General features: G+C 45.7%; 1 protein-coding gene across 1 annotated transcript in view; it reads right to left on the minus strand.

Moving 5' to 3' along the window:
- The window catches only part of Frzb (frizzled related protein), a 32,037-nt gene extending 19,918 nt beyond the window's left edge, over positions 1-12,119 (minus strand). The window contains exons 1-2 of the mRNA XM_005346641.3: positions 11,191-12,119; positions 4,070-4,117 (exon numbers count right to left, since the gene is read on the minus strand). Coding sequence (XP_005346698.1) covers positions 4,070-4,117; positions 11,191-11,668 — 526 coding nt within the window. The 5' untranslated portion in view covers positions 11,669-12,119. The remainder of the gene's footprint in view (positions 1-4,069; positions 4,118-11,190) is intronic.
- Between the last annotated feature and the right edge of the window lie 773 nt (positions 12,120-12,892).

Raw genomic sequence — 12,892 nt, forward strand, 5'->3', positions numbered from 1 at the left:
AAAGAAAACAAAAAAACAAACTACAAACAAAAACCATACCCTTTCCTTGAATGAATTAAACATTCCTCTTAATTTTCCATGTTGATTTGACAAAGCAATTCAGCGGAATGGACCTGAATTGTTTTTCACATCCCGCCCAAGGTAAATACAGAACATCTATTTCTTTTATGATAGCAGATTTATAACAGTAAAATACATTCACAAATTGGAAGCTATTCAGAGTCATAATCTCCAAAGAAAACAAGGGAAAAATGTTAAGTGTTAAGGCACTTAGACTAATTAGTGGGAAATAACGTCTTTCCCAAATTCCAGACACAGACAGCTTGACGTTTTGGAGAGGGGTCCTGATGTGGGTTCTAATAGTTTCGTGCCTTCTTCATTTCCTGTTTTAGCATGAACCTTTTCAGCTGCTGCCTTTCTGAGTGTGAACAAACTGCATTTACTTTTGACAACATGTGACTACGTCAATGCTTGTCCCCCCATCCCCTCCTTCCTCCCCACCTCAACCCCTCCCCACCTCAACACCCTCCTCCACCTCACCCCCTCCCCCAAACAACATATACTCTGGCTCCCCTGTTGTTTTCCTTGCCCCCATTATACTGGGAAACATTCTGGAAAAGGGGACAGAAAACACCGACTTCAGGAACACTGCACTGCTTCTGTAGTTTTCCAGGTAGATCTGTTTTTGTTACATTGCTATTATTGTTGTTTGGGGGGCTGTTTATTTGGGTTTTGTTGTTGTTGCTTTTATTTTTGGGACAGGGTTTCTCTGTGTAGCTCTGGCTGTCCTGGAACTCACTATAGAGATCATACTTCATTGAACTCAGAGAATCTGCCTGTCTTTGCTTCCCGAGTGCTGAGATTAAAATGCATGCACCACCACCACCCAGCAAAGTTTTCATTTTCAGAAATTCTAAATAACTTTTGAAATTAAAGGCATCTACTACCACAGCCTGCTCCAAGTGGATCCAGCTTTGTATGTTCTTTATTGATGTCTTTGCTCATGAACACATTGAAGCTCTAACCATGACTTTCAGACAAATTGATAGCATGAGCGCCCGTGCGCACACACGTGCACACACACACACACACACACACACACACACACACACACACACGGCAGGACTGCCTGCCCAATTGTGTTACTAAATGAATGGGTGTTTTAGTTTCTTTTACACAGATACAACAGAACAAGTGATGCTCAGAGTCGCGTGGCACCAACAATGTCTGACTGCTTCTGTGTAACAGGAAATGCTCCTCGTGGTATCACCACAACTTAAGCTATTTTAAATAAGCACCCAGGATGGGCACCCCCTGGAAAGCAGGGTTTAGGTCACTGTGGGTCCCCGTGGAGCATCCGCAGCCTTGCTGCCTAAAGCAGCATGCAGACCAGCCTCGTCATGGAATCTGCTGCGGGTGTGGATGGGGATCTTAGTCCCTATTTCAGGATCAGGGTGAGGGACTGGGAGATGAAGTAAAGCATGGGAAATCAGTCATGGCCATTGAAATGAGCACACAGTACTAATCAGAGCGATGGCTGCCTGCTCCATCTATACTCTCCCATCCCCCCTCCACCCCTGCATTATATTAAAATGAAGTTTTCATTTTCAAAAATTCTAAATAGTTCTAAATAGGTTGCTATTCCATAAGGTGAATGGCTGGTGGGGGGGCTACATTTGCTGGACAGGACCTGAGATCAAATACCTGCCAACCTGAGAATTCTCCATGGATGTCACCAAGGAGTGAACATCTGTACTTCAAACCCTACTCATGAACTGACACACGTTTCTTTTTCACTTACAAGGTACCTGGAAAAATATAGCATACTGAGCAACATCAGTGGAAATTACCAGAAAAAAAAAACAAAAAAAAAACAACTATGTAGCAACTCTGTAGCCTTCAGACACAGTAGCAAAAACGGGAAACAACCCAAATACCCAGTAATGCTACAAGAATTATGCCTGGTGTGTTTAGTGGTGGAGAGTGTGAGCAATTAAACTGAAAACTATTGTGCGCATCACAAAGAAAGGCGCTGGGCAACAAAAGGCAGGCTTTATTCACAGGACATTCAAGGCCAGGCAAAATTTAACGGCTGTGCTGGAGTGCTGACTAGCAGCTGCCATGGTAAAGCAACGTGACTCAGAAGCCTCTAGAACACTGCTAGCATTAACTATCCTGGTGTGTGGTCTTTACAAGACAGTGCCTACAAAAATACACTGACTTATTTGGTTTATTTGTACTTTTTTTGCACTTTATTAAAAGGTTTATTGTGTGGTAAGATGAAATAATTAACCCCATTCTCTCTCTCAACAAATGAACCCCGAGTAGCATACATGAAGAATAGGAATGCTCAAACAACAGCAGCAGAAAGCTCAGGGAAGGAAACCGGGCCCATCAGATGACGGTGCGTTTATCTGCCAATCTGTTTCCGTACAACCTTCAGTCTGGAAGTGAGCATTGTAGATCTGGCTCCAAAAGTGGAGAGCCCATCTCTTGCAATCCAGCCCAGGGCAGCGGGAACAGTATTAGTGTGTCAAGTGAGCCTAAAACCCTAACCCTTCCTGATTAGGGGACCAATGAGGCTAAGGCATTAGAAGATCTTGTTTTGTTCCTATCCATCCACTTCTTGGCCCTGGATGCAGGAAATGAACTACAGAGTGGAGAAAATAAGATCCTAGCTTTGCACCAAGGATCCAAATGGGATGCTCCAAGGAACTGCAAAGTACCAGGGAGCTCACAGAGAGGAAAGAGCTTGGGACATGACCTAGCATCAGTGACTGCAGGCTACTGGACTCGCCCCTGGCTATGTGTGAATTTGACTAAACAATGTCCCACAGACTGAAAAATTAAGTATGGATTATACATCCCCGGGATGGCATACCTGGATAAAAAGGTACTGCAAAGACTGGAAATAGACCCAGTGCTGAAATCATCGCCTGCAGAAGACTAGTTGAGAGCATAAGCCCGACACAGTTGAGCCTAGGAAGCTAGAAAGACCAGCCTCTCCGTAGGACTTTGAATGGAACACCAAGTACTATTACCTATCTTTTTTTTTCTGTTTGTTGGGTTGGTTGCTTTGGTTTGATTTGCCTTTCAAATGACCTATCTCTTAAAATGCCCAGAATCCAGTCCTAAATAACTGTCCACATGAGAATTATGGGAGGAAAAAAAAAACCCTCAACTTTCATGATAAAGACAGTCAGATGACAAAGACATCAAAATAATTCAACAAAACAAAACCCTGACAATACAGCACATTGAAGAGACTACAGAAGGCCTACAGTTCCTGTAATGTTGGTAGTATGGAACCTAATAGTCATATCTGCAGTTTTGTTTTGCCTTGAGACAGGGTTGCACGTAGCCCAGGTTGGTCTCAACTTCTGATCTTTCTCCTCCAACTCTTGAGTGCTAGGATTATAGGCGTGCACTATAGCACGTGGTAATGGGGACTGGAGCCAGGGCTCCATACATGCGAGGCAAGCATACAAACTGAGCTACAGCCCTAGACCTGAACAGGTATTTTTAAAACCGTTTTGCATTCTTTAACCAAGTTAAATAAACTCTTACCTCCATGACCAGCAATCCTATCCCTGGATATTTACGCTTGAGAAATGAACATTAATATTCATATAAAAGCACACGAATAATTATAGTAGCTCCTCTTATGCAAGCCCCAAGCTAAAACAACCTGAATATTATTCAAGTATTAAAGAGATAAAGAGATAAGTATAAGATAAAGAGATAAAGAGTAAAGAGATAAGCAGGTAAAACTTGCATTATATAATATATATTATGTATATAATGAATATATATATAATATGTACAAATTATCCTGAACTGTGACTACATGAATTTATATATTCATTAACATTTTGTAAACCAAACTGTAAACCAAGAGGTCAACTTTAATATACTAACACTAAACATAAAATCAATATAGATAAGGAAATCACTTTTATGTTTATTTTTAAAACAGGACGCAAGTATCCGCAAGAACAACATACATGTGAAGACCATATCAAAGATGGATCACCCCACAAAGGAAAGCCAGGACCAACCCTGTACTCACCGGTGCTCACCCCTCTGCAGTGTCCAGTACTAGAATCCATAGGAAAATCTGCAAGGTGACAGAATAGAGAATGACAGCAAAGTTAGCACTCCAGGAACTCACGGATAAATGTGACTCTGTGACAGCCTGACGTGGGTGAGAGCCAGGTGTCTCCAGGAAATGGTCCTTCATTAGCGCCACTACTGGGGTTTGAGTAAGGATGAGGGCCTTTCTTGGACATGATTGAAAGCTCTTACTCATGAATCCTCATCACCTGTGCACAAAATGTTAGCATTTCATAAATATTGAGTTCTTGTATTTCGTAACCACATAAACATTAGGCACTGACCCAACATGCATGACCTTGTGACAGATAGAACCAAATACACCTTGTCGATGACCGGCAGGGTCATACTCTACTGGCGCCGTGTCTCTGGGAAACCCAGAAAGAACTCCAGGCCCTGTGTTAAGTGCAGACTGAACAGTTGAGCAGAAAGGAAGCCTAGCGCTGGTAGATCACTCAAGCCAGTACAGTTAATGCATGTGGCAATAATTAGGATTCGCCACTGGTTCTTTTCACGAGGCTGTAATTCCAGAAAATGGTAATGATAATGGCCTTCTGTGTTCTAATTAGGAGACAGCCTCTAATGGATTGTGCTGTGTGCCCCTACAGAGTACCACGCTGAGAGACAGCAACTAACCACGGACTCTTCTTGCTGGCACTCAGTTCACACTCTCATACAAGGATTGCACACACTTGTATTAACACTTAATGCTAAACAAGCTCAGCGCCTCTACTGAGCTCAACAAAACCAGCACTCTTCCTCTGTCCTTATTGCTCATAGGTCATATAAAACACACATGGGGAAGGGTTTAGGATGCTGGGTATAGAACCCAGGGCTTCATGCGTGTTACTGAGCTACACCCACGGCCATAAGCTAACATGCAAAGAAGCTATATCTAAGGAAAGACAGAGGTCTCCACATAGATGAATAAACAACAAACACTGGCTCCACAAGCATCTTACGTAAGTCATTAACTTGATGACATTTACCCTATTCAGACTTTATTCATGATAAATGTACCCAAGTTGTAAAGTAATACACCAGTGTTTCTATTCCTGAAGAACGATGAGATACAATGCGTACCATTTATATAAAATAATCTCCCTGTATGAATGAATTATATTGATCCACATTTAAAACATTTAGCATTTCTCAGGCAGCGGTGGCACAGGCCTTTAATCCCAGGTAGAGGCAGGTGGAGCTCTCTGAGTTCAAGGCCAGCCTGAGCTACAGAGTGAGCTCAAGGACAGCCAGAACTACACAGAAAAATCCTGCCTCAAAAACACAAAAACCAAAACAATAGCAGCAGCAACAACAAAAAAATAGCATTTAAGGTTTATATGAGATGAAAAAAAACAAAGCTTCTTGCGGGGAGGGACTTCTTTGAAACAGTTGAACCAAGGTGAACATTTTCTTGATTTTATATTCTTATTGCCAGAGGTGTTTCTATGTTTTTCTAAAATGTAAAGGTTTCAATTGTCAGAACTGTTAAGAGAAAATCAGAGCTTTCTGATCATTTCTCCAGTAGTCAAAATCTGAAATTCCACCATCAAAATTATCTTGAATTGAAATGGTAGATGCTGGGTGCATGCTAGATTTTGTATCTCAAGAGATTCTAGTGAAGTCACAGAGATTTCTGGAAGAGCCTGTGTGAGAACAGTGAGGCAGAGGGACTCAGGTGACAAATCCAGTACTCTTCATGGGACCTGAATGTCTTCCCGCAAGGCTAGAACAGAGACCTCGAGGCAAGTAAACAGTGAGTCTAGACAGCAAGGAAGATAGGGTGGATCTAAAGGCGATCCATCCATGGCTGCATTCTCAATATCCTTGTCAGCTGTGGTGAGCCCAGAGAATGACGGGCAGAGAAGGAAAGAAGCCCGATTGTGAATAGAGGGGTCGTTCTTGATACCTCCTGACCACCAGGCGGGAAGAAAGGCAGGGGAGGCAGATCCAACGCCTGAACAACTACAGTAGTAAAGCCTCACAACAGCGTAAGCACGCTAGAGAAGAGTAAGTGGGGAGAGCAGGGAAGCCTGAACTCTGGGGCTCACTGAGCCTGAGACTGGGTCAGATGAATCTGGAACATTCTCTCCTATCTCCATAATGCAGGCAAAGAATCATCCCTTATCTGCTGGAACCCATGGTCTTAAGGAACCCATGGTCTCGGGGAACCCCTGGTCTTGGGTGCCCTTTTATTCTTTTAAACCATAAATTGACACAATGAAAATACTTTGCTCCTTTAACTTTAACCTAATGAACAAAAGACAGATCCCTGCCCCCCTAAAAAAAAAAAATCAAAGTCCTTTCTCTTAGCAAGAGAAGAGTAGTGTTGAACAGACTCTGGTCTGAACCCTGTTTTCTCACACACCGAATTCACGTGACTGGTCACTTCTCTATGTACCTTGCCGGTCTTTCCTGTAAAACAGGAGTAACAGTACTGTCATGAGAACTCATATGCACAACTCATATGACAATGCCTAGAACATAGTATGTGTAGTCAGCTGTTATTCGGCCACTGCTAAGGATCCTAGTCCTGAGACAGTAGGTGCTCTCCTGGCGTGGCTGTCATTAAGCATGCATTCTGTGCCTTGCCTATTACCAACCGTTCACTCCCCTTGTGAGACACCGATGCTGACCGACGTCAGGCAAGTGACTTGCTGAAAATGAAGGACAAAACCAGCTAACAGTCTGCATCCCTGAACTGTGACTGCCTCTAAGTTTATTGACTACAGTTAGTGCTTCATTATTCAAAATTATATGTCTACACAATGGCTCTTACATTCTTCCTAAATGCCTAACAGAAAGACAAGGGCCAAAGAAAACACGGTCAATTTTTCTCTTCAAACAACTATTTCAAAGTTTGGTGAAAAAGGGAGACAAAAGGTGACTGATTAAAATAAGTTAGGGACAATCTAAGATTTCACTAGCACTCACAACTGGGCTATCGCTAAATAAAATTAGTAACACAGACTCTCCCAGAGCCAGGCAGAATGCCTTGGTATCGACACGATGAAGAATCCTTGGAATTGTGTTTTTCTCTCTAGTCCTAACTTAAAACTTTTACTTCTTTCCATTCCATGTTCTTGTTCACACCCTCGCTTCTTGGTATTTGGCCCCTCAAATATTTGTCAACCAGGGCTAGTACTAAAGAAAAGGCTGCCTGTTCCTGGGAAAGTGGAGAGATGATTAAATAGCCGTTTCTGCATGTGAACAGTGGCGGGGCTCTGCCAGGCCAGCGCCTGAAGACTATATTGTGCAAGCGCTCGGGGAGTATGTTGGTCCTAACTGGAAGCCAGCAATAACGGGGTGCTTTTGAAGGGCAATTATAAAGCTCTTGGCACAGCAACTATAGGTGTTTTAGAAAGAGCTGTACAATACCCTATCGTTTATACGATTTTTTAAAAGTCATTCCTTTTGGTGAACTTGTGAGTTTAATTAGGACTGGTTATAGGAGCATGGGTGAGGGGCTACTTAGATCAGGATGGACCACTTCCCAGGAGCCAGAGTACTGAAGAAAATATCTCTCCCTTCCCTGCCACCAGCCTACAGATACTCAAGGAGGGGTGGAGCCTCCAGACCCACCCACACCCCTGCTCCCAGCAACTTTTAACCCCTTAGGTCCTCAGGAAGGGACAGAGGCTTGTGAGTCCCTCCCGATAGACTAGTTCTAGTTAACAGCCATCAGGCAAGCTCACTTTTTCCTCCTCTATTGCTGCCACAGAAATCTGTTCCTTAGCATGAGCTCCAGCTCGATTTGTAGGAAATGAAACATTAATTTTCTATATTCAGGAGAAATAAAAGCTGCTTCTGCAGTTGGATCCCGGCGTAAACCATGCTCCCCAGAGCGAAAGTGCTAAGAGTTCAAGATGGTGTCTGCATTACCAAGCTCAAAAAAACCAATGAATGGGAAAAACAAGTCAGCTCGATACAAGAGCAATAAGAACAGGAAAACAGGAGCAGCAGTTTGTTCAGGTCTCTAGGTGCCAGGTCCCAAGGTCCACATGCTGTCTAGTCCTCCCCTTGCCTTTAGGATGCAGACAGGCTGGGCTTTACTTACTTGCAAAGGCTGAAGAGGTCACATCATCTTCCAACAGGCAGAGTGGCATGGGCCCATGTGCCTGATCTCTAAGCCTCACTCAGCAGACAATCTTTTTTTTTTTTTTTTTTTTCGAGACAGGGTTTCTCTGTGGCTTTGGAGCCTGTCCTGGACCTAGCTCTGTAGACCAGGCTGGTCTCGAACTCACAGAGATCAGCCTGCCTCTGCCTCCCGAGTGCTGGGATTAAAGGCGTGCGCCACCATCGCCCGGCCTCAGCAGACAATCTTAAAGATTTGCCTAAATATCTTAGATCACCAGCAGAATAGCCAGGGTGAGCTGAGCTCTCAAACGGTGGCGCTACGCCAAACGTAGCATGAACTCGTTAGCTGTGGCCGACATGTCACGTGTTCTCTATAAACATATGCCCATGCTCAGTGTTTTGGAAGCAGAAGTAGTTCGAAGCATCAGTCAGCTTCATTCAGACTTCGTTTTGATAAATGTTCTGAGCTTATTTGTTGAGTCGCAACTTGTTACATATAAACACACGTATGCATGACATGAATGGACGGAAATCCTCTTGACATGGGCATGTGAAGGTTTGTACCACTCTTTAGAGATCTCATTGCATATCTGGTTAGGTAGGATCTAGTGCTAAGACACAGAGATTCTAAAGGAAGAAAAAAAACTTGTTTGGTAAACTATTGTATTCCAATAAACTAATTAAAATGGTGACATGTGGTAGTTTTTAAAAATTTTTATGCATATGGGTGTTTTGCCTGCATGTATGTCTGTGCACCATATGTATGAATGGCCCATGGAGTAGAGAGTCAGCATCAGCACCGGGTTCTTCCCTCGAAGCTTGACTGTCTTGTCATGTTTGTCTGTGCACCATTTAAGTGCAGTACTCACAGACGCCAGAAGAGGGCACTGAATCTCCCAGAACTGGAGTTACAGACTGTTGTCAAGCTACCACGTGGGTACTAGGAGCCAAACCCAGGTCCTCTGGAAGAGCAATCAGTGCTCTTAATTACAGAACCTTTTCTCCAGCTCCATGTGGCAGTTTTAAATAATTCTAGGTATATGACAGTTTCACCCAACAGAGGGACTGTGCAGTTTTCAGCAGACTGGATGCCAGGGGGCCCTTCGGGCCAGAGTGTTCCTCTCTAACCCTGTGGTCAGGTCCTTGTCCCTGTTTCATAGGACATTGGAGGCATGGGAGCATCCTGACACCCCCACCCCCCCCAGGTGCTTGTCTTCCAGGGATGGTGTCAGCAAAACAAATACTATGGAAGTTTAAAGCGTTCCAGCAGCCATCTCCTGATGGATAAAGTATCCCTACGCAAGTTCTGGAGGGCTTCAAGAAGGCAATTGTACCGCAGTTGGTCTATGGAGACAGGTAACTCAAGGACAATTAAGAAACTGCTTCCTAGCCCCATTGACTGTGCCTTTGAGAGCGCCTAGACTTGCCAAACCTCACTCATTCTGCATCCTTCTCTAGATTTAGGCTCAGAAGCAAAGTTTGTCTTCTCAGGGGAGCATGCATTTCAGAGTGAAATACATCACTCCTAGCGCTTGGCCCGAGAAGACTGCTAGCATTTAGCTGACTTTAACGGTGTTTGTCGAGCCAGGATAGCAAGGGCATTGAGCTGGAACGGTGTCTGCAGAGCCTGCGACAGCAGTCCGCGCAAGGGCTCAAGAGTTCTCTTTTAGCCAAACAGTAAAAGGAATGTTTCTTTTGGATTACCTTAGAAAACCAGCTCTCGATTGTCAATTGGCCTTCAGAAGACAATTTCCATATTCATGGTGCTAAGCTAAGAAAAGTGATCGCCAGAAAGCTGCGAGATCTTTCTGCTCCGTCTTTGCTTTTCAGCTCTTTGTACCTTCTCCCTTCCGCCCACACTAAGCTAACGAATCAGCCCTGTAATAACTGATTCACTGACTCCAAACTGCAGACACGAGCCTAGTATGAGCAAGCTGGGAAACAGAAGGAAATGTCGGTGTTGAAATAAATGAACAGAAACGATAAAGCAAGTGAGACCCAGCCTAAAAACAGTTGATCCTGGGAGAGTCCGAAAGAGGATAACTAGTTCGCCCAAGTGTTATCTCTAAAGCACACGAAGGGAGAAACCTGAGGGGTGGGCTAATCAGTAGGGAAATATTGAGTTTACTAAAAATAGACCATACTGAGCTGGACTGAGATACAGGCCATGAGATTATGAATGCCACGATTAGACCGTCAGCGGCAAAACAAATAGTGGTTAAACAAGTCCGTTTTCTAGTGGAGAAAGCGTGAGTGTGTCAGTACTGTACACACATAGGGTATGGGTGGGATAAAGGATGAGATTAAGAATAAAGTCATATAAGGCTATAAAGATTACATGCTTAAAACATGACTCCGTTTGTCCCTGTGTCATTTACAGAATGACCTGGAGTCACGTGGGCATGTGGAAAGGGCCTGTTATTGCAGGCTATGTCCCCGGCTCTCTGGCTGGAGCGAGCCACAGACGATAATTAGCAATAATATTCCATTGCTGTTTCTGACTGGCATTATCATCTCTTCGCTGACAGCAGAGGAGAATTTAAGGTGATAGTATGGACGAAATTGGGTTTGGGGCAAATACACGTCACTGGCAGATCTCTGTGTCAGAAGTTTCTTGGCATTCCCTTAGAGGTCTCCATACAATTGGAAGTGGCAAAAACACTAACGATAACGCAACCCGGTGATTGGGATGCAAAAGAATCAACCAAGAAACGAAGAAGAAAGTGAAGTGTAGAGGGCTCGCTAATCCCGCATGTGCAGCGTGGGCAGGGAAGAGGAGCTATGGAGAGACTCAGTGTCAAGAGTGGGGGACGAGTCACATCACCTGTTGGAAGAGACTAAGTTCATTTGGAAGGATGATAAAGTCAGTTTGTTTGTTTGTTTTTAAGTAAAAGAACAGGACTCGATGGTCAATCGGATTAAGTGATCTGAAGAGCAAAGGAGAGAGCAAAGGCAAATAACTAACTCCTCCTCAGAGGTCGGGCAGAGTTCAGGACTCACCCGCTCCGTCAGCGGTGACGATGGCCTCGGGAGAGATGCACACGCCACGGTCGTACACCGGCAACTCTTCGCAGGCCAGGCTCTCTGGCCACGAGTGGCGGTACTTGATGAGGATGGGCTCGCAGCCCTGCCGGGCGCGCTCGCACACCGACTTGCAGGGCTTGATGGGCTCGTGCTGGAAGTCGATGGTGCAGATGGGTGCATACATGGCGCAGAGGAAGAACAGCAGATCCGGGCTGCAGTGGGTGCCCAGCAGACCTTCGAACTGTTCGATGGCCAGGATGGCGTTAGCCTGGGTGCTATGATGCAGGTGGTTGGGCATCTTGGTCATGTTCCAGGGCAGGGATTTGCACAAGGGGATGCGGACGGGCTCACAGGCTGCTGCCCGAGCTCCGGGGATCTGGAGCAGGCAGAGGGCAGCCAGGACCAGCATCCCAGCCCGTAACAGCAGCATCCGTCCCGGGCTGCCGCAGACCATGATCCCGGCAGGATGGGACAAGGCGCAGCCGGGGCTGCGGTCTCCTGCACTCCGGGAGTGAGCACAACGACCTGGGAGCTGTCCCCTAGGAAAATCACAGCTCGCTTGGGTCCAAGTCCTCCGGTCCGGTCCACGCGCTTGGCGGAGCCCGGTCCTTTCCGCGCTGGCTGCTCTTCCCAGGCGTCTAAGCCTTTGGGCGAGGCAGGCTCTATTTATTCCTTTCGCTCTGGCAGAGGCATCAGATGAGATGGGCAAAAAAAAGGCAGCGAGAGAGAAATAAAAACAAAAGTAGAATTCAGCTAAGGGACTCAGAGCTCTGGTGTGTTGCAAAAAGGTGTTGGAAGAAGCAATGAATTCTGCAAAGTGAGAAGGATGGGGGACCAGGAGGGAGGAGTCTGGGGAAAACTATTGGGAGCGGAGGTAGGAGTTTGCCAAGTCCTGCAGGGTCGGGACGATCCTGCGAGCTGCCGGAGGAGCTCAGGGGAGGTCAGCGCCCTGGCTTGCAGCTGCGCCTTCCTACCTCGGCTGACACGAGCTCCACCCCGTGGCCCCCGTCCCTCCGGCTCCTCCTTCCCGGAAGGCAGTGAGTTTTCAGGGGACTGGTGGGTAGGTGGGACCTTGCTAATAGTTAGGATGCTTTAACCCTAGGCAGCTCCCGACAGCAGCCCCGCACCTTTACCCCTCCACTCGGGGGCTCTGGCTCCAGAGACGAACCCTTGGTCCCCACGGGAGAAACAGTCTCAACGCACCCACGGAGTGCCCTTGGCCCCGCCCCGGGAGCCCGCTATGACCCTCTCTCTCCGCAGCTAATCCCTCACTGAAAACCAGAGAACAGCTATCTCTGTCTGCCCAAAGTCAGAACAGAGTGTGAGAGGCGTGAGCAAAGTCACTTTAAATGTCTACCTCGGAAAGACCGCAACCCCTGAGAGCTGTGGTGGGTCCCCATTCAACGAGAGCTAGTGACGCCAGGGGTCTGTGATTAACTGTGGAGAAATTGACCCTCAAAGGGGTAAAAAAATGTGCACGAATACAAATGGACCGACAGGAACAAGAAACAAGAATTTCCTTCTATCCTTCCTTCCTTCCTTCTCCCTTCTTTCCTTCTTTCCTCCTTTCCCTCCTTCCTTTCAAGTTTTTCTTTGCACTGTAGAATCGGAATTTTGAGTTTTTCTTTTTTTTAAACCTTAAGAGTGGAGACTACTTTAAAGCACTTGGATTCTCCCC

The sequence above is a fragment of the Microtus ochrogaster genome, chromosome 4 (assembly GCF_000317375.1).
Source record: "Microtus ochrogaster isolate Prairie Vole_2 chromosome 4, MicOch1.0, whole genome shotgun sequence".
In the NCBI taxonomy this organism is placed as follows: Eukaryota; Metazoa; Chordata; class Mammalia; order Rodentia; family Cricetidae; genus Microtus; species Microtus ochrogaster.